General features: G+C 45.3%; 2 protein-coding genes across 8 annotated transcripts in view; one reads left to right on the top strand and one right to left on the bottom strand.

Moving 5' to 3' along the window:
- Positions 1-6,539: 6,539 nt before the first annotated feature.
- On the top strand, positions 6,540-14,546 carry CEBPG (CCAAT enhancer binding protein gamma). Of its 4 annotated transcripts, XM_053987264.1 has the most exons (3): positions 7,641-7,729; positions 11,433-11,585; positions 12,472-14,546. In XM_053987264.1, the coding sequence occupies exon 3, from the start codon at positions 12,582-12,584 to the stop codon at positions 13,032-13,034; it is 453 nt and encodes a 150-aa protein (XP_053843239.1). In that variant the 5' UTR covers positions 7,641-7,729; positions 11,433-11,585; positions 12,472-12,581; the 3' UTR covers positions 13,035-14,546. The 4 variants fall into 4 exon arrangements, with proteins under 4 accessions (XP_053843241.1, XP_053843238.1, XP_053843239.1 ...); XM_053987266.1 differs by lacking the exons at positions 7,641-7,729; positions 11,433-11,585 and adding an exon at positions 6,540-6,933; XM_053987263.1 differs by lacking the exon at positions 11,433-11,585 and having other exon boundaries at positions 7,628-7,729.
- A 4,180-nt stretch (positions 14,547-18,726) lies between these two features.
- The window catches only part of PEPD (peptidase D), a 219,500-nt gene continuing 211,492 nt past the window's right edge, over positions 18,727-26,734 (bottom strand). For all 4 annotated transcript variants that reach the window (XM_053987235.1, XM_053987233.1, XM_053987236.1 and 1 more), the window contains one exon: positions 18,727-19,389. In XM_053987235.1, the coding sequence (XP_053843210.1) occupies positions 19,240-19,389 (150 nt within the window). In that variant the 3' untranslated portion in view covers positions 18,727-19,239. The remainder of the gene's footprint in view (positions 19,390-26,734) is intronic.

Below are 26,734 nucleotides of genomic sequence, written 5' to 3'. Positions count from 1 at the left end.
GTGTTCTGTGCTGTCATCAACTTTTCCTTTGCATGTTACTCTCTTTTATCCCATATTTTTGCAAACAGGTTGTTCCACTGTAAGTCACTGACATCAACGTTGTTGTAATATTGCTGAGCCTGAATTCTCTTCCTGGGAAGGATTCCTGATAATTTCAATTGATGTCTTAACTGTGGGAGAACTTCTGAAATAAATCATGCCTGATGCATGAAACCCCCACATGACGGCTAAACAACTCAGAATGAGGAGACTCCTCTGTACAGAGATTTGCCAAGTTGAATTTTACAGCCACTGAGGTGCACAAACATGAATGCAAAGGCCATGTAGTGAGGGAGAGAGCACAAAGCTTCTCCTATCAGAGTGAAGTCTGATCTAGTTACTGCTGAGAGGAGAGAAAACCAGACATTGTTTCTGGAACATGCTACAAAGTGTTTTTCCCTACAAATTTGTCTGTAATGTTTATTTTCAATACAAACGCAGATTGTGTCTTGTAAGTTCACAGTGACAGAGATACTCAGATGCCTGCAAGTGTAAGTGCAATTGCTTTGTTCTTCTGGGAGCCTGCCTTAAGTTTGAAGGCTGGCAGAGCCAAAGCAGACAGCTGTGCCCCACTGCTTCTTTGGAAAATACTTCTGTTTCAGGAGGCAAGAGAACTGGCGCCTTGGAGTGGCTACCTAAAACAGAGGCTAGACAAAATTCAGTGAATAAAAGTGGGTATTTATTGAAGGTTTCCCATAGGTACACCCCGGGCAGTCAAAGCCTCCAAGGGGCTACAGCCAAGATGGGCAATGGCAACAAGTTTTTCATAGTTATGAGCTTGGTCCCCATATCAGGGGTTAATCCTCCAATTACAGTTTCAGATAATGAGGTCATTTACTCCAAGTTTGTCCTCCCCAATTCACTGTTGTTTACATCTCTTGAGGCCTGAGACAGTAAGGTGTCCTTGAGTTTCAGGCCTAGAGAGGAATTGCTTTGAATAAAATGGGAGAACAGTAGCTGATGGGCTATGGAGTTTTAGAGTTATACACTAAAGCAGTACAGGATCCAAAAAATATAAAAGCTGAATCCTAAGGCATCAGAACTAGAAACAACTAACCCACCAAATGCAAAGAATTGACATTCTGGAAGGAAGATGGCCCTACTGAGGTCAGTACTTACCTTCTTTTCTGCTGGGGACAAAAGATAGAGTCTGCTTGCCTGACCAAAGTATCAGTCACTGATTATCTCATCCAAAATTCTCCTCAATATTAGCAGCAGGAGGTCAATGACAGACATGTTGCAATTGCCAATACATTTTCTCAAACTGTCCTCCCACATATTTTGTACAATGATAAATAATTCATTCTCTATTCATGTTCATGAACAGAATTGAGGTGGAGTAAACAATCAGGTGGACTGTCCTCTGCCAGGTGCCAGACTCTCAGTTTTGTGTTTCAAATGGCTGTTCCTTAAGCTTTACATGGTATTTTAGAGGTCACATTGGTTGTGGGGAATAATAAAGCCATTTATAAGAATGCAGTTTGTGTCCTCATCTTTACAAAACCATGAGACGATAAACAAAGCTGTGTCTCTCCAATTTCATTGCTTTTCTGGAAGGGTTTTTATTTTAGGCTTCTATTCTGAACCATTTTGAAGTCTGCATAAAATTAATGACTAAAACTATTCGCTCTTCTTGATATCACAGGAATAAGGTAAAGTTCTTCACTGGAGTATGCCCTGTGATAAATAATGCCCTAGTAATTATGGGTGGGGATTTTCATGTGGTGACTGATGATGCCTTGGAAAAGAGCCATGGCACTGTGCATTCAGAAGCTAAGCTATCTAAATCCTTGCAGGCCTCATTTATGCTTTTGGGAATATAGGACAGGTGTGGCAATTACTAAACCTGGATACTTGAGAATTCACCTCTTATTCCCAGGTGTGGGCCATTAATTCTCGCTCAGACTTGTTCAGTTCTAACAAGTCTCTTTTGAACCAGATTTTATATATGCATATACTCATACAATAAATAACATTTTCCTTTCAATCAATTAATCTATTTTGTTTTTACTCATCTTTAGCTATGCAGCCCTCATCTTACCTAACATTTTACATACACATGGCAGCAAACCCCCAAGACGATCAGTGGCAGTCTACAGATCCCTGTCACATTCTGTAGATACCTGTAGATACCAGGAAGACTTGCAGTTTGCATTGTTTAGTACAATTACTAGAGAAGCTCGGGTTAAACTCAAGCCAAGCCCCAGTGAAATTCACAACAAAGGCTACACTAATTTTTATTGGATCACTAGACATCAGAGCAAAGCCAGAGAACACTCAAACACATGTTTGTAAAACCCTTAAAAAAAAAACCTGTAAAGGAGTATAGTGTTCATTCTTTCTGTTAGATGATCTTCCAGAAATCTGAGCACTTCGGGTTGACACACCTAGAAGCCTCCTCACAGACCAGGCATTCTTCAGTGACATATTTGATATTTTTAAATTTAAATACCTGCAAGAAAGCTTCTAACTCCATATTCTGATATTTCCATAGAAGGTCACAGATAGTAACCTCAGCTGCTTCATTCACTTCAAAGGGACTTGTGGCTATTGAACACAAATGTATCATCTTTATACACCTAAAATACGTTGGTCATCTCCTAAGCAGTCCTCTGGAATATAGTGAAGAGATGGGATGATATATGTTAAATTTTGAAATAGCACACATTTTCATGACCGTATTTTTATGTGCAAAGAATTGTCACAAAGGTAATGAAACGTTCCTCTACCTTCAAATCCCTCAAGAAGCCATGGCTGTAATGGCACATTTCTCAGGTCCAAGTACCATCTGGTGAAATGGACTATTGGTATTGGAGAACCTGAGCTGCCTTGGATTGAAGAACAAATTCCTGACAGCATGACAGCACAGACTGAGTAAGGGTTCCATTAAAATATAAATCACAATCAACAGTATTTTGTAGCTATGAAAGAGAAGACTCTGATATGTGACTGCTGAAGAACCAGAATACCACACAAAAAAGTGAAACTTGCAAAAGTGGGCACACCTTTATCTGTGCAGTTGGCTGATTCTGAAGCTGCTTGCTAATAGTTTCTGATTAAAAAAATTACCTTCCTGATAATAGCATGAAACAAAAATGTGGCAATTAGGAAATCAAATCTCAGGGCACCACTATTGCAGACTCTACCCAGATGAAACCATTAAGTTCATTAAGGTTGAAGTACCAAACCTCTCAGTCCCCTCAAAGCTGTAGAGGGAACCGTGAACAGCGGTAGCTGGAGAAGCACAGCATGTAATGCCTATAGAAGTGACAGCTTGGGTTTGTGGTAAAAGCATACAAATCATCAATGCATTACTTTTCTACTATATGATGTATACATCTCATTGATCTATTAGCTTTTTCAGATGCTGTAAGATTTCTGTGTTAGCCTGATTCCTTTTGCTATCACTCAACAGCCTGCTGAAGTTGTGTGGAACAGCTGTCTATCACGGGGTTTTTTGTCCTCCTCTATTTGAGAACCATTGCATTTAGTTTGCACGTGTAATTGAGTTGATTGATTTTCAGAAACCAGTATAAGTAACTCTAGATATCTAGATAACCTGGATATTTTGATAACTGCCAATAAAGGGCAGTAGTTCTGGAAGATGCAGAACTAGAAACTGGAAATACTGAGTTACAAGAATTACTAGCTGCGTAGAGAGAAAGAACAAAGGCACTCGATTTTTCCTGCAAATGAACTCCAGGCAATGTGACAATAAAATGGATGTTTGCTATTAGAACAGATTGGTTCCTTTCTTTCCTTAGTATTTGCTAGAACAAAAGCACTGTAACTTTCCAAGAATGCAGTGAGTCAGTGCTAGACTTGATACTGAAATAGTGACCCACCAGTATGCAATCTTTCCTTTCTCCTCACCTAGTCAAAAAGGCCACCTCTGACAAATCAGCTATTAACAGATAAGTTTCTGTCTTTTAAATTATTAAATCATAATGAAAAACCAAACTCTGTGCTTAGGAAGTTTAAGCTCTGTCAAACAAATAGGCAGAGCTATTCATATTGCTTTTTCTCTTTAATTTTTAAAAATATAGCCAGAGTCCCAAGAAAAGAAACTCAGTGATCCTTCTGCTTTCTGAAGCTTTAATACCCTCAGCTCTGCAAAATTCAGTTTTCTAACAACAGGATTTTGGTCTTGGTGCAGGTCAGTCCTGACAGAAAACAGAAAGTAATTGTAATACCAAAATGCAGGGCTGTTAAGAGAAGGGAGATTTGCAATAATAAGATTACAGAAAACCTCTATTACAGACTTTGTATTTCTGGGATATTCCTGAATGAATGCCATCTGCTTGGTGATCATAAGGAATGTAATCATATTGAATCTTTCCAGTTTTGAGTAAAGCTAAGTTGAGATCACCAAGAAAAGGGGTAGCGATTACCAAGAAAAGGTTTTATTTTGGTACATTCAGTGCAATTGCCCTTAAATACATCTGAGTCATCTGAGTATTCCTCACAGCCTGGAATTACGTGTTTTTACCTAAAGGGCCTGTTTATTTCCACCTGTAAATTAGGTATTTTTCTTCTCTGTTCTAAATCACTGGACAGAAATTAGTAATTTCTTCTCTAGAATTCAAAAGCATGGCTGTTAGACCAGAGTGAAAAAGTACACAGCAGCATCATGTGTGAAAAGTGAACTTTTAACTGAAATGTGCAAGTCTGATGTAAAAAAAAATCCAGCTAAGGCTTACCCATGAGGGAAACAGAGGCAAATGCTTATGGAAATAAATATCTTTTAATGTGTAGGTTGTAGTCCAGGAGTTGGGAGGATTTTTATTTTAAGACAAAGAAATAATTGCTCATGAAGACAGAGGAAACACGGGTGAACAATGGAATCAGACACAACAGAAACTATTCCAAGGGCAACAGAGCAGTTTTCGCTCTAAGTGAAAGGCACCAGGGAACTTCTTAATGATTTTGTGTTAAGGGAACACACTGCATGGGCAGTAAACGGGGACATTTGTCCCCACAGGCTCCTCTCCCCTTTATACCTCCTGACTCCAGCTCCCAGTGTTTCTGTTCCCTCAATGGCCTTTCTGCCTCTAACTGTGAATTGCTGTAGATTACTTGAAGACACTGAATATCAGTGTAATGTTCTTCCAGGGCTAAAGTCTTTAAACAATTGTGAGACTGGATAATGCATGTGAAAATAAGATACTATTAGAGCATTATCTACAGCCATATGGTAACCAGTTGCTGCAGAAACACACCCCGAATCAGAGTGACAAGGGCTCTGTCCCAGCAGGGATCAGGCTGCTCGTGACACCCGACTCAGAGCTGCTGCTCCTCTGGCACAACCTGTACGTAAGCAGGGAAACGCCACAGCCCAGCTGTCCATATTACTTTTTGGATTGCTTCCATGATACTCTATTTTAAATCCTGCAAAAACTGAAGTACACTGTATGATGGTTTCCTTTAACAGGATATAATGCCAACCAAGCACTGGAATGTCTTACATGCAGGGAATTATGTGTGAGCTTTAATGTTTAAAATAGTCAGACTCTATGAGACTAAGTGTGTCTGCATTTTATTTTCTTCAGCTATCTTTGATGAGGATTAATGAATGAATGGTCATAAAGTGCTCTAAAATCCTACGAAAGCATACTAAGAGCACACACACTTAACTATTGTGAGCAAAGGATAATGTTTAAAGCTTACCTGGAATTTCACTCTAGCTATAGATGGATGAGTCATTGTCACAGAAAATGTAACCATTTCAATTAAGAAACAGAAAAAAACATTAGAGAAGTTAAAGCAAATACTTGATGACTGACAAGGAAAAGTATCTTTGTGGTAAATGAGCTGAGTAAAACTGTTTGCCCAGACTAACCCTCAGAATTTTTCTGCAAATATGGTTTATTTTCCACGGGGCTTTACAAAAACAAACCTCCTCTACAACATCAGACAGCCATAAAAATGGTAAATATAAATAATTGTACCTAAATGACTGAGGTCTACAACTGTATTTACAAATCCAATTCTTTGCAGGTCTTTTGCAGACATAAAACATTTTCAAGCAGGTCTATGTGCTAAACCAGAGTAGCATAGATCCTTTTTCTTTTCCCCCTCTACATTAAAAACATCCCAGTTTTCCAACAGTATTGTTTTCACTGCCTGCACACTTGAACTTGTTCCAAACTTGCCTACCTTATAAACAGATGATTTTCAGATCTGCCCACTGCAAATACACACACCTGTGTATTGAAGTGTACATTTCCCACTCAGGGAGCTGCAAACACACCTTGCTCCCACACAGCTTGAGATGTGAGCATATGTGTGTATATATATAGTAAGTAAATGCTTGTTTGGGCAGAACAGAAGTTATATAAACTAAAGTGTCTGGAAAATATTAAGGGCAAAAAACTTTTCTCCACAAAAAGTGATGTATTTCATAACAACAAACATACCAGTGAAACAGTGCAGAATCTTCCTTTGACATGTAACTCCATGATCCAGATGCTTCCTAGTCTGCCAGCATTTAGGATTTCTTTTCTAATAGTAAGTTAGAAAAGAAAAATTAATCAGGAATCTATGAGATTTAGAAATTGGCCGTAATTTCTGTTCTTAAGAGAACTGTTGATACTTTTTTTGGAATGCCTTTGGCATTCCTTCCCCTTGATCTCACAACATTCTACGGAAACAAACCACACGGCAGCTAGAATCGAGATGGGAATACACTGCCAGGTGTTAATTAACAGCCTGGAAACAATTAGAAGATGCCAATCAGTACAGAAACACAGCACTATCAACTTCGCTGCCCGTGGGCACTGGCCAACTTCACCAGAATCACAGAACGTTCTGAGTTGCAAGAGACGCACAGGGCTCATGGAGTCCAGCCCCTACGCGAGGGGCGCATACGAGGATGGAACGCAGGACCTGTGCCAGGTACGCGCGGGGAACCGCCCGGCCTGGGCACACCGAGGCTGCGCTGTCCCTCCCGCCGGGCCCGGGACGAGCTCCCCGCTCTGCCCGTGCAGGGATTCAGCCGGGAAACGCGGTTTCGGCTTCTCCCCCTGGGGCTGTGGGAGGTGCCGGACCCTCCCGAAGTACGGGCAGGCCCTCGCTTCCCAGCGGCGGGGGGACGCGGCCGCCTCGCTCCCCGCCAGCCTCCGGGCCGGGCGCGGCGGCCTCTCGTCCCGATCCCCCGTCGGAGAGGGGCAGAGGGCTCTCGGGGCACGGCCGGCCCAGCGACACGCGGGACCGCGGGCGCGATTTCCTTCAGCGCCGCTGTAGCAGTGCAGGGACACAAACCCTGCGAGCGGCCGGGGCCGGGCTCCCTCGGGCCGTGGCCGGGCTCGCTCAGGCCGTGACGGGGCTCGCTCAGGCCGTGGCCGGGCTCCCTCAGGCCGTGACGGGGCTCGCTCCCTCAGGCCGGGGCCGGGCTCCCTCAGGCCGTGACGGGGCTCGCTCCCTCAGGCCGTGACGGGGCTCGCTCCCTCAGGCTGGGGCCGTGGCGGGGCCGGAGCCGAGCCCGCGGGGCGCGCGCGCCCCTCCCGCAGCACCCCCGGGGCCGCGGCCCCGCCCCGCGCGGGCGCGGATTGGCCGCGCGCGCCGCCGGTCCCGCGGCGGTTGCATCACCCGGGGCGGGGCCGCCCCGCGCGGTGTCGCAATCGGCGCTCGCCGCACGCGCACGGTACCGAGCGCGGCCCGCCCGGCCCCTCCCGCCGCTCGCGCCGCTCAGGTAAGCGCGGGGGGCGCGCGCCGGGGCCGGGGGGCCGCGGCCGCCCCCGCCCGCCGGGCCCCGCTCGGCAGCGCGTGATGCAATCGGCGGGCGGCCCCGGCTCCCTCCCCTCCCCTCCCCCGGTGAAGTCACGGCTTGGCAGCGCCGGGCACCCCCGCGCCCCGCTCGGACGGGGGAGGAGCAGCGCGGCCTCGGCGGGCGGGCGGCCCGAGGAGGGCGGCGGCGCCATGGGCCCGCCGGGGAGGGCCGGGCCGGGCCGGTCCCGGTCCCCGTGGTCGCTCCCGGCCCGGGGGCGGGGGGAGCGAGGCCGCGCCGGGGCGGCTCCGGGGGCGTTTGGCGGCGGGGCGGGAGCGCTCCCGGCCGAGGGGCAGCCGGAGAGCGCGGCCCGGGAGCGCCCGGGGGAGCGTCTGGGCAGATGTGTCCGGTTCCCGGCGAATTTCCGTAGCTCCGGTGGCAAGTTTCAAACCAGGGCTCTGGCAGGCAGGGAGCTCCGCGTTGGCCCTGGCGCTGACATCGGCAGGAAGAGTCGCAGCTCCGTAACGGTGCCATGCAGAGCTTTTTCGGAAAGTATAAGCACTTATTATTTGCAAAACTTTCGGATTTAAGGAATTGGTTTATCGTTAGAAACCACAGCTGTCGTTTTAATTCAAAAGAGTCTTTTGATATCTCCTTGCCTCCCAGTGTTTGGGATTCTGTCATGTTAAAATTCATGTTTATGTTTATATGTTCCGTTGCAGTCTGTTAAGGATGTCAGAGTGTATTTGTCTTTTAAGATGTGTATTAAAAATTGAGATTCTGAAACAAATGTACAAAAGTGATATTGTCAGCTATGGCAAGAAATGATGAGTTTGAGCTACCTAGTGTCAAAAGCGTTGTTGCCCAGCCTTCAGGAGGTGAGAGCGTCAGCTCCTGCAAACCTGCGAGTGTGAACCGTGCAGGAGTCGGCCCTCCCATTGTTCAGCAGATGTGTGCCTGGAGTTCTGTGCCACTGTCCTCAGAACAGGGTCATCGGAATCTAGACTTGGGTCCTATCAGGGTATTCCTAGTGAACTCTAGGAGAAGACAGGCCACCTATTGCTGTTCAGATTGGGATTGATTTTGCATTTGAAAGGAGAGCTTTATGAATTTGTGCACTAAAGTTATTCTGACTAATGATTGGAATCACCACAGTCATACCTCAAGAAAGGAGCAGAGAGAAGCACTTTGTATTTTTGGCTACCAAGTTAAAAAAAATACTGATTTAATTGACAAAACAGGTTTTTTTTTTTCTTTATTTTTATTTTTTGTATGTGTGAAAGCAAATGAAGGCCTTTATTGCTTCATTGGTCTCTGAGGAGTAGTGTGAGGCAGTAAGAAACATCTTTCTGCCTGAGAAGACACCTCTTGAGTTACCAGCTATTATGCTGTAGTGGGTGGCCAGTTGGTTTCCCGGGTGGCCAGTTGGTGGCCCAAGGAGAGAACTAGGCAGTTCTAACTGGCCACTGGAAACAGTACCATGTGTTGGGTGGAACCAGCCTAGGGCTGTTGCTGAGCTGAAGCTCATGAGCAGCTTTATGGGAACAAGATGCTGGGGAACTGGGCTGGCTCTCTGAGGAGTTGTCTCCTGCTGTGCTGGGGCTGTCACGCAGTCACAGGAAAGCAACCTGTGTGCAGAGGCGTGGAGCAGCTGTGGTGCACGGGCTCCGAGAGACTTGAGCCCTGCGTGCCTCCCCACCTTCAGGGCTCTCCTGGTGACCACGTCCTTCACCTCACCCTTCTTGAGAGTCCCCTCTGTGTGTCTCACACCTGCTGCCTTTAAATCTCCTTGCAGTCTCTGCTGAAGGATGCCCATAGCACCTGTTGCTACCTGGGATACCTTCTGACAATTGGTGATAGGCATCCAGCCTCCAAATCACCAGGTGGAAAAATGAGTTTCAAGCCTCAATTGTTGGCACTCTGTAGCTCTGTGATGCTCAGTTAGTGCTGCTTGCTCTGCATATTCTTTGGAGCAGGACAGGAATCCAGGTGTCACCTGTCCCAGTTAAGGGTTCTGATCATCAGGCCAGATAAGAGCACTTCTCACTCAAGAAATAGCAATTTGATAAAAACCAAATCAGCTCCAGTGGGAAGGAACTGAGGGAGGTCTGTTCTAGCAGGCAGGGCTGGAATTCTTGCTTGAGAGGTGTGACACTGGTTATTTTCTCTGCTTATAGCCATGTACTGCCCAACTAAAATACTCCATTAATATTAGGTTTAATGGGACAAATTTTCTTCATTGAATCGTAGGGAAATCTGATAGAGATAGGAAAGAAGTGTTAAAGCAGTAGTAAATAGTTTTGATAGCATAGAGAGAAGTAGCACATGGAACCTGGTGATGTGAAGAAACTTGTTACTTGTCAGGTGGGGTTCCTTTGGGGGCAGGAGCCACCCTTTCTCTGTAGTAGCTCATGGAACACAAAAATCAGATTGTGAAAATGGTGTGGGTTACATAACTGGCCTGTGCAGGTGAACTTTGAGGTCAACACTGAGATGTGTTGAAGCAGAGGGGACAACAGAGCATTCTGTTTGATTTGGATAAGGTGTCCAAAATGTACTTGTCAGAGACAACCTAAGGGAACTGTATATGTTTTGAGGGCTGCAGAAATCCTCTATTTTAAAATAAAGTATAGACAAGGCCAGCGTATGCTCTAAGGAGCATACACTTACACCTTGACTAAAAATGTCTGTGCAATTACACATGCACAGCCACTACAACCGGCCCTGCCAGTCTGGTGCTGGGGCACAGAACACCTTGTTAGCTGGGTATTCGGTTTGCCCAGCCTAACTGCTTGTTAGGTCAGGATCTGAGACTGAAACATGGTTTGCAAAAGTTGCTTTATGAGTTGCAATTGGGAAAATATTAACAAAAAGGTGTTAGACACTATGTATTTAGATTCAGCTCCACAGATGTCAAAAAGCGTTTGTTGATGGTCTCATTCTGCCCTGAAATAGGAAAATGAAAAGATTTCTTGATAAGAAGGGTGTTGGTATACTCGTACATCTTCACAAGTGGGAAGACATCTTGGTGACAGAGAATGTTAATTTTGAGTAACATTCAAGCCAAATTTAGTGAGCTTTCCCATGAATGTTATTGAACCACACTCCTCAGCTGCATCTCATTGTGGCTTCTTCATCATGGAAGAAAATATGCCATTGATCTACACAGTTGAATTTTAACATTTTAATGATAGCCCATCCAAAAGTAAAACAGCAACTCAGACTGCTGAGAAAAACAATCAGGAACTGTAGACATGAACCTGTGAGTGTAGAAGGACCAGTGACACACAGGAGCTCACTACAGACCCCTCACACATCCCTCCAGTCATCAGCCATCCATCTGCTGCTACGGATGCGAGAGGTGTTCCTGGGCTGGCGCTGCCCATGCTGGCAGTCAGCACTGCCCAGTGCTGCTGCAGCTCCTTGCTTTTCCCCAGCCCTCTGGAGGAGGCTAGGGAGGATGTGTCACACTGGTCGTGTGAGACTGCATGTGTGTGACAGTGCTGGGCTGCACTGCTGCCACACAGTGACCTTGGAACAGGATTGTTTAGTGCCAGTTAAATACTTTTCTTCAGCATGACAAATCCACGCTGATTTGACTGATCACTGAGTATTTTTCATTGGACCCATAGGTAGGTGTTTCAGGAGCTTAGGACCATGCTGTTGTCCTTCCCCTCTTCTCTCCCAGGCATATAGGAAGTCATCCTGTGAGATGAGAAGAGAAGGGGACCAGCTGTTAGCCTTGCCAGGGCCATGGCCCTGCAGCTGTGGTGGAATCCTCCTTGTGCCACCAGTAGGGCCAGGAGCAGGCTGACCTCAGCAGCGGGAGAACGTGAGTCAGGTGAGAGGATGTCTTGCTCATCAGGATGGTTTGTGTGCTGGAGAGGAGAGTGGACAATGACCAGTGCACGAACCATGCAGGTGACCTTATTTGTGGATGAGTCAGCCGTGGTTGCTGTCTTTTGATGGGTGACAGTCCTCTACACTGCCGTCACCCTGTGCTCCTTTCTCACCTGCTTGAGTCATACTGTTCCAGGCTCAGCACGCTGCTTGTGGTAGAATGTCACCCAGACACGGCCTTCACAATGCACTACCTTTTCCCGTAGATTTATTCTTCCCCTCAGTACTAGTAGACCTTATGACAGCCATCATTTTGAACATCATCTTCTAAACAAGTGCTGTAAGATGGTTGAGAAAAGGTGGACAGGCTGAGCACCCTTGCTCCAGAGAAAAGAGATCAGGGAGGAATTTGTCTATGGATACACCCAGAGATGTGGTCCGAAGAGGACAAGGATCAAATACCCCTGTTGGTCAAGAGTCAGGCTGTTAATAGGTTTAAGCCACAGAAGGAAAACTCCAGTCTGAAAACTAAGAAAATTGTATAACTGGAGGAAAAGTTAGACAGTGGAACGTGTTGCCAAGACAGAGGTTGTGAAACTGGAGATATTTGAGGCTAGGCTAGACACCCATCCATCAGGGATGGCTTTGGAATAACTGAGTGAAGCCAGTGAACAATTCAAACAGCTTGACTAGATGACCCAGTAATAGTCCCATCCAACCCAAATATGTTTGAGACTTCAGAAATGTAGTTGGCAGCTTGTCCTCTTCCAGCACAGTTATGATGTGTTACTGCCAGATGTACCATCAGTATTTTATGCTAAAGCCAATGATGTATAAGATTGTAGCTGAAGCCAACATCTTTAATAGCTTTTTTTTTTCCCTACTAGGTTCACCTTGCTCTTAATCCATGTGAAGATCTGTTGGAAACACCTTCTAGAAACGCAAGAGTTTTCAGTCTCCTTATAAATTCTGTTGTGTCCAAGAACAGCCTGCCCAAATGAGCAAGACATCCCAACAGAACACAACCACAGATGCGAGCGGAGTAAGTGTGATTCACACTCAAGCACACTCCAGTGGTTTGCAGCAGGTTCCCCAGCTGGTGCCAGTTAGTCCTGGTGGTGGAGGCAAAGCTGTGCCTCCGAGCAAACAGGGAAAGAAAAGTTCCTTTGTGGATAGAAACAGTGATGAGTATCGTCAGCGCAGAGAGCGAAACAACATGGCCGTGAAAAAGAGCCGGTTAAAAAGCAAGCAGAAAGCACAAGACACACTGCAAAGGGTCAACCAGCTTAAAGAAGAAAATGAACGTTTAGAGGCAAAAATTAAACTCCTGACCAAGGAGCTGAGCGTACTGAAAGACTTGTTCCTTGAGCATGCCCACAATTTTGCAGATAACGTGCAACCTGTTGGCACTGAGACCACCACAACAAATCCAGAAAACAGTGGACAGTAGATACCTGCGACCTTATGAAAAAACTCTTGAGCTGCAGCTTGTCTGCAGTGCCCGTGCAGTAACCCAGCAAAAACTGTACCTTTACTCACTGTTTTGTGGAGATTTTCTTCTTTTAGATTTAACACTGAAGATTTGTAACAATTAAACCAGAAACTGGTTAGGGTGTTTTAAATGTTTTTCTCCTCAAAGATTTATGCAGATCTGAACTCCTAGCCAACAAGGAATGTAATATTTAGGAGATAACATTTTCCCCGGAATATTCACTTACCATTTTAGACTTCACATAATGGGAGGAATCCAGCAGGATGGCTCACTGTAGTATCAGAAACTTGTAATTGGACAGAACATCTTTAAATACCTGTTTGCGTATTTTTGCCCTTTGTTTTCTCCATTACGTATTACAAACTGCAAAGGCTGTGGAGAATTTTTGCTTTTTACTTTAAATCTGTAGAATTGAAGTCCTATGAAGCACCACATAGGTCCCTCCTGCCCAGTTATAGTTAATGGGGAGGTTGTAGTGATAGTGAGCTGGGATGCTTACCAATGTTCACCAGTAAAATAACAATATGCTCCGATGATATATACAGGTAGTTGGCCTCCAAATGGCTCATGAAGCATCCTGTACAAGAGGCAAAGCAGCACACTGACAAAGCCTTTTATTTAAGCTTGTATTTCATATTGCTCACATAGTGACTGGGGCCTTATGAGAACAAGAGTTTGTTTGCAGAAAATTTCAAAATGCTACCAAAAAACTGTGCCCTGCAAAATTGCATTCTTGCTGAAAGGGAGGCATTGGGGAGAACAAGAAGTGCAGCTTGGCTTAGCAGTGGAAGGGGCAGGACAGCAGGTGTTCAGCTGGATGTATGGATCACTACTGGCTGACATTCATCTTACAGAAATTTACAGTGATTTTAAAAATAAATGGCCCTAGTAACTGATTTGGTGAAATTTCTACAGCTATCATACATCTGTGTGAAGGAGTATCTTTAGTCTTGTTTAATTTCCATAAAAGTTTTTCTGTAGCAACTTTTTTATTGCTACTGCGTAGTCTTTGCCATGATCCATAATGCAGAGCTATGTGCTATACTGAGGATTTAAACAAAGTAAAGCAGGAACTTTGATGTAACTTTAATTTATTTTAATTTTTAAATATTTCATTGATGGTATGGTTATTTTACATTTAACCTGTGTGTCTGTCTTGTAGATTACTACACCGTCTTAATTTCCCTCTTACACTACCTTTGTCCATAGATTATTTTGGAGGATGCTTGTTTGCTTTGTATCTGCACTTAGGAAAAAACTTGGTTGTTATCTCTATGAAGATACTGTTAGAGAATGAAACCTTGAAAAGTTCTTTTTTGAATTTAAACTTTTAATACATGTGGAAAACTTTAATGGATTGTTTTGAATTATGTTAGACTTTTTACAGATATGTTTTTTTTCATTCTAACTGCATCTGAAGTTGGTAGGGTTGAAATACCAGAAGCTAATAAAAATGTTTTGCTTGTAGTAGCCTCATTTTCCCGTCCCTTTTCTATTTCCCTCAAGTGCAGAGTTGCCCAAGTCACACAGCTGTCTTGGAGACATCAGTGCAATAGTCTGTGTTCCCCTCTTTCACTCAGGTTTCTGCTCCATGGAAGCAATCAGAAACTCACTACAGTTTTGTCTAAATGTCTCATTTAACAAAAAAGGCAAGAAAAAAAAAAAAAAAAAGAAATTTAAGACTGAAATTGCATTTAGACGGGGGGGGGGCGGGGGGTGGGGAGAGAAGCAGAACACCAAAAATGACAAGGAAAAAGATGACCTGAAGGCATCTCCTTCCTTAACTGCACGTCCCCTGGTGGAAAGGCCAAGGCCGATCTCTGCCCTGGTTGTCTGACCCGTGGACTGGGACTGTGGCCCTGTTGTCCTAAAGTTGCTTTGCCAGGCAGGTGTGGGGCCCTCCTCCACCAGTCTGAACAGGGGCTGCCAACCCTCGCTGTTTGCTTGTGATTTTGGTGGAAATGATTTCTTAGATCTCTCGTGAGTGAGGGTGATCCTCTGCCCGAAGCTCTCACGGGTGGCTTTTCCACCTGTTGCTCCTGACAGCTCTGATCCCATTTCCTTCATGTTAAAAACTAAACCACTGAGTTATGAAAGTCATTTGTTTGGAAAATGAAATTTATGGTTTATCAGCCTCTGCAGTGTTTTTTTTTTTACTGATGCTGTGGTTTAAGCCCAAATGAAAATAAGCCCCACACAGCCACTCCCACCCCCCAACCCCCTCAGGTGAGAGAGATGAAATGCAGATTAGGGGTTGAGATAACAATTTACTGTTACTGGAACAATTTACAATTTAACAGCAACCAGATAAGAAAACAACCAGTGACAGCAGCACCACCAGTGACAGCGGCTGTGGCAGAGGGCGATGCCCCAGCGCGCTCGGAGCCCGGCACAGGGCCAGGAGTGACCGAACAACAGCAAAACAACAACAACAACAAAAAACCACAACATCAACAACAAAAACCAAACAAGCAAAGAAAAAGAACAGCGGCGCGGCCTCTGCTCCCACCCTGGCCTTGGGGACAGCAGGACAGTGATCCCTGGCCTTGGGGACAGCCACCCTGGCCTGGGGACAGCAGGACAGTGATCCCTGGCCTTGGGGACAGCCACCCTGGCCTTGGGGACAGTGATCCCTGGCCTTGGGGATTCTGGGACAAGGATCCCTGGCCTTGGTGGCAGCAGGACAAGGATCCCTGGCCTAGGCTGGCACTGGAACAAGGATCCGTGTCCTTGACTGGCACTGGGACAATGATCCTTGTCCTCGGCTGGCAGCAGGACAAGGCGCAGGAGGAGCGATGGCTCTGTGCAGCACCTCACTGCCGTGACGGTAACAAACACGTGTTTTAAACGGTGAGAGGCTGCAAGAAATAGCTCAGGCTTATTCCGAACCCCACCTGCCAAAGCAGCTCCAAGGAGCAAGGGTCGTTTCCCCCAGGGTGAAGCAGCCCAGGCTGTGCAGCAGCAAAGTACCCCCATCTCACCCCTCTGCTGCAGGGCACAGAAAATTTCAGTGTAGACCTGTAAAAGTGAAGATTTTCCTTTTGACACATTATTCTTAACTCGAGTCTGTGACAGAATCCAGTGCCTGTTAGTACACAAGGAGTTACAGCACCACACATTTCACCAGGAAAGGAGATTCCCATTTTCTCACTGTCCCCCTAAGGGAAGGAGTCTGCTCTAGCCCCCACGAGCACTGGGAGGCTGCACTTCTTTAAGAGCCCCTGTGGCTGCAGCAGGGTAATTGGCAGGTAAATTCAGAGTGCACCCAACCCAACCCCAGGGAGCTCAAGCAATTTGCTGGAGCAACTTACATGCATCATTTCAGAAGTGCTCAGACGTTTCTAAACACACAAATTTGCTGGGCATAAGACACGTTCTGTTACTTCGGTGCCAATTCTATTCAGGTCTGTTTGTGCCAAGGGGAAAAGGCATTTGAGAAAACATGACAGAGTATAAAATATCTTGATGTAGTAAAAAAGAAAATTTGCCATAACCTGTACTTTCACCCTATTAATACACTTAAAATTATTAAACACCACTTTTTAAAGTATTAAATATCACTTTGCCTTTTAAAAAAAAGTTTTATTCCCCCCCCCTCCCCAATTTAGGAAAAAAGGTCTAATTCACTTTCTGCTTAAGTGGATAAAGATGATCATAATTACGGAACAATCTTCTGGAATGAAGGATGAAATTTATATTCACCAAGTTCGTGGGCCTGATGATGAAGGAAAATGAGGGAGGGCGCCCCATCCCAGAGCAGAAGGCATCCCACGCCGGAGCAGGGAGTGGGCACGGAGCGGGCGCTGCCCGGGCCCGCGGCGGCTCCGCGCGGCCGCGCCCAGAGCAGAACCGGTTCTGCCTCCTGCAGAGCCCGGCGCTGCTCGACCTGTTCTGCAGCAGCCGAGCCCGGCTCCTGCCAGCATCCATCACACGCTGGGAAGGCCTCCTGACTACACGGGGGTGACGGCTCACTTGAAACAGTTCCAAAGCTCTCCTTTCCAAATCTGTGAAGTGTTACTATAAAATAGTAACCGGCGCTGAAGCCGAGCAGCAGCAGGTTTCGGAGTGCCCAAAGCAGTGAGCCATCCCCTGGGCGCGTTCAGAGCCTGCCACAGGAAAACACTTGGCTGTGGAGGGAACGGGGCTGAGGCCACGAGCACTGTTTTCACTGAAAAAACCTGAGTTTTGGGGGCAGATGAGTTCCCAGCAATGCCAGAATAGTCTCTGTGTTCTCATATCTGCAAGGCTACCAAGAAAAGCCTGATGTCCTTGTGCAGGTACTGCGTTTCAGAGGTGGAAGATTCCGGTCAGCACAGCAGGAACATCAATGCGGCAGCACATACAAGCTTCTGATCTCACAACCTCCCTGCCTGAAAAAACTGTTTCCCTTCACAGTCAAGAATTCCTGCACTTGTGTTTTACAAACCAATGTCAAGAAACCTCTAAAATGTAAATATTTATATATTTTTATACAATTAGAATATATTATGACACAACATTTATATATTATCTATAATATTTATATTTACAAATAATAAATGCGAATAAGGCTTATTTTTTAATTGACATTAATGAAGTCCTCTGGATTGTTTCACAATGTTTCTTTGGTCTCCCACATGAAGTTTCCTACGTAGCAATGGATCACCAAGCTGCTGGAATAAAGAACAGGTTCTTGTCACACAGACCAACCTGCTTAGCAAAAGGAGCTCTCCTAGAGCAGTGTCTGTGATGATTTTTGAGGAAATGCTTTCAGGCCTAAATGCAGTGCAGGGGGGCAGGCACCAGGGCAGCAGCAGTGGTTTCTGAGCCCACGCTGGGCTGGGCCCCCCACGTGAGACAGGGAGCTCACAGTCCATCCCATCGCCTGCGGGTCACTGGCCTGGCGTGGGCAACGGAGCTGAGCTGCTCACACCAAGGTGCTGAGACATCAACTCAGCTGCTCCCTTCAGGGGGAAAATCCTCACCTGGCAGGCAGTGAGGCTCAGAAAGGCGCTGGTGCTCTGCTGTGGCTTCAGCTCCAACACAGTACAGGGATGTTCTGAAGTGGCTTTGCAGTCAAACTGCAACAGAATCTAAATATTGAACAGGAGCTTTAATGTGTATGTAGAGTGAGAAAGATTATTTTTATGTAGTTACCAGCACCTAGTGCTATTTTATGATGCAAGAAATGTATTTATTATCCTGCAAGCTGATGAATATCTATAGTAAAAAAAAAAGCTTCTCTTGGTAATTTAAATCTTGCATGAGTGGAAAAAAATTTTGTGACCAATATTAATATGTTTGTAAGGTATCCAAATAAGATTTACATTATTTCATTCTGAACTAACACTGAGCAGTTAAAAATAACTCTATCATGCTGCACAGCACATGCTGCTGAATGACCATGAGCCCTGCAGCAAAGATATTCCCTTCTTTCAACTTTTAAGGGTAATGAACACCATAGCAATCTGTGTTTTTAAGGAACAAATAGATGAACAAATCTAATGAGGATGGGGCTGTGTGTGAAGGATCAGTACAGCCACTATCCAGAGCAGAAAACTCTGGCTAGAGAAGGGTCAAAGTTTGCAGAGCACAAATTGATAGTAGGGTCAGATAAAGAAGCAGGAACTGGAGCAGAAAAGCATAATGACCACAAAGTTGTGAACACAAATGATGCCAAGGTGAATTTTAATAAAAATTTGATTCTGCTTAGTGCATGGATACAGATCCATAAGAAAAATATGTCATTATGTCCACTGAGAACAACTGATTTTTATTTCTGTTTTTTACAGTACTTGTGATGAAGTTTAAAAAAGGACTTAAGAGTGTTACAATTGCTCATAGCTTGCAGATAATCCATTTGGTGTTTTAGAGTCCCAATCATCAAAATTCAGATTTAATTGTAAGATACATCTGAGCTGAGATCTGACAGAAGTGTAAGAACCATTGATAAGGCAGCAGGGTTATTTGGCTGCCGCTTGGTCACGTAAACTGCTGATTGCAAGCAGCAGTTGAGTTACCTGGGCCTTCTACCTTCATTTTTAATGCATGAAGTTTTCCAGCTAATAGCCTGCCTGCCTCTCTTGCTATTAACAATTGGATGCATTTTATTTTATTGTATATACCTCAGAATTAAATCAGAGTGATGACTGATTAGTTGAGGCAGTAAGTATCACCCTGAAGCTTACTGCTTTTGGCTGGAGAGGCAGTGAAATGATTTGGCACTGCTCTGGCCTTCTGCCATGAAAGCCTCTATTTCTTCCACAGTCCGTGGCACACACGTGAGCAGCTCCATGCCGGTGGCTGTCACGGCGATGTCGTCCTCGATCCGCACCTGCACGGGAGCACACACAGGGCGTTCAGATGGGGGTGAGCAGCACGTCAGGCAGCAGCAGCAGCAGCCAGGGCACGAGGTGCTGCTGCAACCCAGGCAGAGCATCACGCTGCAAGCACGGAATTGCCACCAGCTGCACCTTGGCACGGGGCTCTGCAGGCTCCAGCTCCCCTTGGGCCACTGCTCCCTGCCACCTCCTGTGGTCACACAGCTTCGTGGTGACCCCCGGTGTGCTGGTGCCTCTGCTGCAGTGGGTACATCAAGGACAGTCTGAGCAAGGTGCTGCAGCAGTGAGTTCATGCTATGTCATTCTATGGGGCCAGTAAATCTCAAGCCCCTGACAGCAGAAGCAGTAAATAGAACATTCTTCCCTGGATTTGCCTCCAGCCTTCTTAGCACATGCCTTGCTAGGGACAATGCCTCCTGATGCCCACAGTGTCTGCTCTCAAAGCTCTCCTGTTTCTGAGCTGAAATTCAGATAGCTTCTCTTTGCACTTAAAACTTTTCTCTAAACACAATAAACTTTCAAAGTGAAACTTTGAAAATTAAATAGCTTGTGGCTTATATTCCAAACATTGAATTTTGAGATGATGACAAAATCCTAAGTAGGTCAGATATTTGTTTTAAAATACAATCACTAAATTTCAAATCATGGAAGGAAAAAGCAGATCCTCTCAGTTTTTCAACTCTTGCTATTAAAATGAAAAGTGTGCTCCATTTCTGTTTGTCTCTAATCTCTTCTTACTAGTAAATGTGCCTACACAGTCATTCCCGTTATCTTATCAGAAAAATGTTGCTAAGTTGCTAAGCTGCAATAAAAGCAATTTTAGTAAGGTGCAAATCCAAAAGAACACAAACCCTGGGTACTCCCACCTTACAATTGCTTTAATTGTTTCTGACCTCTTGACATTTTCAACTAAAAATAAAGCTGGTTAACATTTGTACTTCTGATTGCAAAATAATCCATTTGTTCAAACAAAATGAGTCATCCAGTCCTTATTAAACTGTTTAATGATGTCTTTGCCAGATTATTTCTTTTACTTGGTATCAAGTTAAGTGTATTATAATGCAGAATTAAATAAACAAATTGAGTTTACACATTTGTTTTGGACAGCTGTAAATTTGAAAGCTGTGAGGCTCTGTATGCTCAGTGTGCCTGAAAGGCTGGTGCCTTGCTGCAGAAGAGATCAGCAGCACATGCAATGACTGCACTTGGGCAGAATTTATCAGGATGGGCTTTTCAATTCACTGCTTCAAATTTGACTGCTGAGCAAAACACAACCCAAGGATTCAGCAGGAGGGCCCCACTGCATCCAAAGGCAAATACTGCCATGTGCCTGTCCTGCTGGGTCTTGGGCCTGGGCAGAGCCTCCCTGGGTGGACCAGTCCCTGCCAAAAACCTGATGGTACCAGGCTAACCCTGCAGGAGTGCCAGAATCCAGGGACAGACCTGGTAAGGTGGCAAAAGCCAAAGCATCACACTGGCAAGCCCAGCCAGTGAAAATAGAGCTGGACACAGTGATGATGTGGAAAGTAAAAATGTCAGTGCAAAAGTAAGTCTGAGAGCAGAAGGAAGGCCAGACAAAGCTAGAACTGACTCTGCCTACAGAGAGAGCCTTTTTCCAAGCACTGCCTGCTTCACAAACCTCCCCCTGCTTGAGCTGAAATTCTCCAGCTACAGCGATGTATCAGTCACAATTCAGCCTCTTGACCAGTAACGTTAGCAAAAACCCAAGAAAAATGGTTTGTGTTTTCCAGTTGAGTATTTCATGCCTTCACAAATACTTCTGCACTCTTTGGGAGGATGGACTGACTTAAAAGCAGAGCAGATGAAAGCTAGACTGCAGTGGGGAAGAACAAGTAGGGCAAGGTGTCTGTCCATGCTGTTCTCTATCTAGGCCACAAGAGAAAATCAGGATGGGGAAGGAGCTGGGAAATAGTTAAGAGTCATGAAAGGACAAGAGAAAGGCAGATACAGTGAGGGGAGAGAGGATTGACAAATAATGGACAAAGAGAGCTGGGACTAGCTAAGGAGTCCAGGCAGGGAGATCGTGGTGGAGGAGAGAAGTGAGACATCCTGAATGAGGAGAGCACACGGGGGCTGGAGCTGCCAGAGGCAGGGAACTGAGAGTGACCAAAGGAGGAGGATGAGGGCCACGCCCTGTGACTCCTTGTATAGGAGGAGCACTGTTAGGAGATCATACAATCGATGCACTTCTGTGATCTGCTGTAAAAAGTGAGAGCCAGTACTGTCACATCAGCCTGCTCAGCATCAGCACCTCCAAATGGTCTTTGGGATGTGAATGGAAGCACACAGAACCACTGGTGCCCTGGGACCACCTGCCACTCCCTAGGAACACTTTCCCCAGAATCTAATCCTTCCTCTGCTGGATGAATCTCACCTGAAATGGATGCTTGCCACAAGAGAGAAGTCAGATTTTCCCATTTTCAGTGCATAATTTTTCCTTTGCCTAAAAGCAGCATGAGTGCAGAGGAACAGGCACTCAAGGGGATGGAAATGGTTTCATTTGCTCTTTTCTTTCACATCCTCCATGCTTCACCCTGAGTTTATACTCAGCAGCAGCACGAAGCAGCTTCAGAGGACCTGCAAAACCTTCCCCACAGGAGAGCCTGTCATTTGGTCTTGTCTTCTGTCCAAATGGACAAAAGATGCTGGATCTCTCTGGCAAGGCTCACTGGTTTGGGACTGCCTTCCCCAGAGGGGGACAGTGGTTATGAAATTTGCTCTCACAGCTGTCCCTGTTTGCAGGCTCTTGGTTCATTAGTACTGCTTGTTTCAGGGCTACAGAGTGGTTTGGAGTTGGGCACTGAAGTGTGAGGCTCACTGCACCCCCAGCTTTCAGGGTGCTCTGCAAAAACCTAGGGGAGGCTTTACTTCCTTGGTGTGAAATGGCAGACTTCAAAAAACCACTCCTGTGAAGATGCAGTGGCCAGGAATGCCAGGACTGCTCCAAGAATGCCTTTTTCTTATCAAGGGTAGTGGCATGATCTGTCTAGATAGACCTGATTGCACAACTGCCTAACACCAGCAACAGGCCATCATGTGGCTCCACTCAATGGTCCCAACTCTGCCCCAAAGCAGGGCTGGGGGCACAGCCAAGGACAGCACAGGAGTTAAATACCAGGGCTGCTGTCAGCTCTGTACAGCCTCGCACTTTGTCCTGACTTACTAATACAGTCATGCTCCCCAGAGCCTCCTGTGTTACCTTCCAAGGGAAACAGGACTGAAGCACTTACTGATTTCTTTTGGATGATAATATATATTTGTATTTGGCTTTTGACAATCAAGAAACTCTTTTGGCCAATTAAATAATCCAGATTTGCATGATGACAGATCCCAGATGTCAAAAAAAGCAACTGATGAAATGTCCCCCTTTTTAAAAAAATCTATTGATCATTTGTTTGACTATGGCTGTGGAAAGCAGCAACACTGTCACTGCAAAGACCTTAGAGTGGGACACTTGCCTGGAAATGATGACAGGACGTGGCCACACATGGGACCACCCAAAGCAGATGAGCACAGGTCCAGCTAGAGGACCCGTGGGTCTGCTCCTACAGCTGGTGTCCTACAGAGGCACCTGTGGGCAGCCAAGGGAACTTATTGCAACTCAGCCATCCACTCCCCAATAATTTTTAACAGAGCAAACTTATCCTGAGCAGAGTTTGACTTCTGTATCTCAGAGGGACTGGGTAGGAAACAAAGCTGCTGCATCAAACCCGGGGTGCTGGGCTGGGGAAGGCACTTTCCTGCTGTTCCACACAGTGGCTCTGCCAAGGTGTTTTCTGCAGAGGCCTGAAGGCTCTGTGCTCAGGGAATCTCATCCCATGCTGTGGTCTTCTTGGCACAAGCAGGCTTCGTTGACAACCAAGTCCTCATGGCAAGAGAACCTTTATTTTAAATATTCACTCTTTTATAGAAGAGGATCAATATCAGTAGGGTGAGGCCATGTATTTTATTAGATTAACTTATACATATGGGAAAAAAGCCTCAGGTGCCCAGTCCCTTCATCCAGGCTCAAAAAGAAGCATTAAACTACAAGCTAAATACAGGTTAGAAACAGCTGGTCTTACTTTAACCTAATTATGTTAATGAGACAAGAGAAAGGGGATAAAGAAGGTTTATAAGCACCCAGCAGTAGTTTTGGGTTGCCTACACCTAAAACTTCCCTTAGAAGAACTTTTAAAGGAAGTTAAGTAGGTTTCCTATGAAAACTTTTGAATAATTTCATTTCACAATACAAATCCACCATAAACTCAGAAACAGAGCCTAATCTTCTAAAAAACAAAAATCAGGACAGAGACAACTTTATGGCTGTCTGAACCAAAGGTAGGAGCAGTTAATATATTTTACACTTTATTTGGTTTAGCATTTACCAGTGAGGGAGGTACTATTGTTTTGAAACATATTGTAATATTAGCGGATCTTCAAGTTCCTGGTCTTTGTAAATCTGTTTTATTTTTAAATGAGAAAAATCTGTAAATGAAACAAATAATGCATTTAACACCCATCTGTCTTTCAGCATTTTCTCTAAGTTGCATAGTTTTCACATATTAAGTCTAGTGCTAGTTCTACAAATCCTAGGGAAAAATAAAGCCTGAACAGAGACTGAATGTGTAAGGCCAAAGAAAGACTGAATGGCTTTACTGTGTCTTTGAGAAAACAGCATATGAACTGCATGAATCAGTAATCAGCTTATGAAGAATGGAAATGTCAAACCCTAACGGGCAGCATTTGGAGTCGGCATTTCCCCGTCCCCGAGGATTCAGCTGCTTTTCCTGAGCAATACATACAACTGTATGCACATGCCTCTGTTTGCACATCTGTGTTTATTCAGGAGCGTGTGGGGCAGAGTCCAGGCAGAGCAAAGGTGCCCTGGGCCAGGCACTGTGCCAGCATCCAGCAGCAGCCCTTGTCCACAGGATTTATGACCTCGGTAAACTGGACCTTGCTTTTGCAGATGGAGAACTGAAGTACACGTGACTGAAACGTCCCAAAATTGGCTGGGAAGTTTGGGAAGGACTGAACTCAACAGCTGTCAAGTAAAGAGTGTAGGGCTTCAGACAGGCAACATCCCCTGAGCACTGCTTGCTTTCCCCAGAGGGATCTGCCCTTGAGCCAGCAGAGGTAAAGAGCCCAGTTGGGAGGTCCCTGAGCAGCAGGGACAGCCCCAAGGCTGTGCAGGAGGGTGGGCTGGCTGAGGACCTGTCCCAGAGTGCAGGCAGCCACAGACACCTCGCACCAACTCTTCTTCCCTGCTCCTGCACCTTCCACAATCTCCTCATGGCTGACTCCAGCCAGCACAAATGACAATAAATGGCTCGTCTTGCCCTTTCTGGCACACTACAAGAGCTTTGCTTCTCAATGCAGAGACTTGTCACAGTCAAGAAAATTACTGAAAGCCCAAAAAAGACATGAATTCAAGGTGAATTTATGAAAAATCCACAAATTCCCAGTGCAGACAGACTTAGAATTACAGAGGTGTTACCTCAGTGAATGTTAGTTCATTTTTGAAGTGAATTACACTAAAACAAATCAAGAACATTTTAATTAGTGCTGAGCTCTGCAGAGAAAAATAGACAACTTATTTCCTTTTGTAGAATGTGTTTTACTTTTACACTTAAAGGAAGATCGGACTGGCTGTAGTGAACTCTTCAGCTAGAATTGACACCAATAGTAGCCCCTGTACTATTAATATTTGTCAGTAAAAAACCTGGGCTTTACAAGATCTTTTTTTAATCCCACAGAAACAAAGTTTTCTGGCATGCTTTTGTAAGAAATACTCACTCACTCTGAGTGAGTAGAATGAAAAAAAAAAATAGAATGAAACATTTTGTTCATAACTGAGTACTCTACACAGCACAAATTGCATCTTCTTGTTATGCAGAATCAAGTCAGAATGGTAAAGATGGAAAAACTTATTTTGATTGCTCTATAATTCAGTTTTTGTGAAGAATTCAAAAATATTCAGATGTATTCCAGTCTTAGATTTTATTTTCATTCTTCTCCTGGACAAAATCAAGTGACAACATTTGGCTCAGGGTATGTATTATTATTTTTTCTCTCTAAGTAAAATGTATTGTTCACAGGGGGATCAGAGATTTAGATTTTTGCTCAATCGTTTTTTGGGCTGTCCCTTGTTTTAGCAAAGTTTGTTGGCTAGCTCTCCTTACAAGTCATCATTACAGGAAGCTAAACAAAAATGAGGGAACAAAGTTTGCTTGAAATCTCTGGAACAAAAGTGCCTGATCCAGCAACTTACCAAGGTAGAGATCCCAGGCTGTCACTCCTATTCTGTGCAACCACAGGCAGAAGGTGAGTCACAGGCACACCTCAGGCTGCAGAAATGGAGTGGGCATTCACAGCCATTTGGGGAAAATGTGGGCTTTGCTGAGCAATTTCAGGGAAAGCTCACCAGGAATCAATTCAATTGCTGAAAAACTCCCACAGAGCATGTTTACATGGAAAATGAAGACAGTTAAACCTGCTTCCACTGCAGTGTCAAGCTACACAAGCACATCACAGTGTTATTTTAAAATAATTTCAGTGTGTGCTGTCACACAGAATGTGCTCACAGTTAGGAAATGCAGAATTAGCTGCCTTTTGTTCACCAGTACCTCAGCTGTCTGGCTGGCAAATCTTGATAAAGAAACAACACAGAGACAGATAATGTCCCAGACCTCAGCAGTGAATTAAATATCAGCAAGGGCAAAGTCCTGTGTCTCTTAACAAGGCTGCACCCACACCACGGGTGGCTGCCCTCGAGCCTGGTTGGCTTACATGACAACTTTTCTGTCAGGGCTGGTGGTTCCAAGGCAGCTCAGACCAAAGTGCTACAGTAATCACCCTCTCAAGGCTGGGGTACAGTCATAAATCAGTCAATGGCAGCAGCAGACAATTCCTAATGAGTGACTTTTCCTACCAGAAAATCACCACCACTGCCAGTGACTGCTCGCTGTATTGAGACTTGGCAGAAGAGCCACGGGGAGGATGGGGCATGGCAGCTGCCTGCTCTATCTCCTCTGTGCAGGAACAATGTGGCACCCTTCAAATGCCACATTGCCACACCTGCTTGAAATAAAAACCCACTGGAAGCACTGCAACTGCTGAATGCTCTGCAAGGGTGGTGGCTTTGAATGGGAAACGTGCCCTGGACAGTATGTACAAACAAGGCCCCTCTACTTGCCCAGCAGCTGCTGCATGGAATGATTGCCCAGATCACCTCTACCTCCCTGGCCAATCCTCCTGCACACTGCTGCCTGAGCCTGTCACACTGAGCACGGGTGCCCTGGAACCCCATCAGCCACTCTTCTGCAAAAAGGAGAA

The sequence above is a fragment of the Vidua macroura genome, chromosome 11 (genome assembly GCF_024509145.1).
Source record: "Vidua macroura isolate BioBank_ID:100142 chromosome 11, ASM2450914v1, whole genome shotgun sequence".
Lineage (NCBI taxonomy): Eukaryota > Metazoa > Chordata > Aves > Passeriformes > Viduidae > Vidua > Vidua macroura.
The sequence above is the reverse complement of the archived record's forward strand: the minus strand, read 5'-3'. Positions and strand labels throughout refer to the sequence as shown.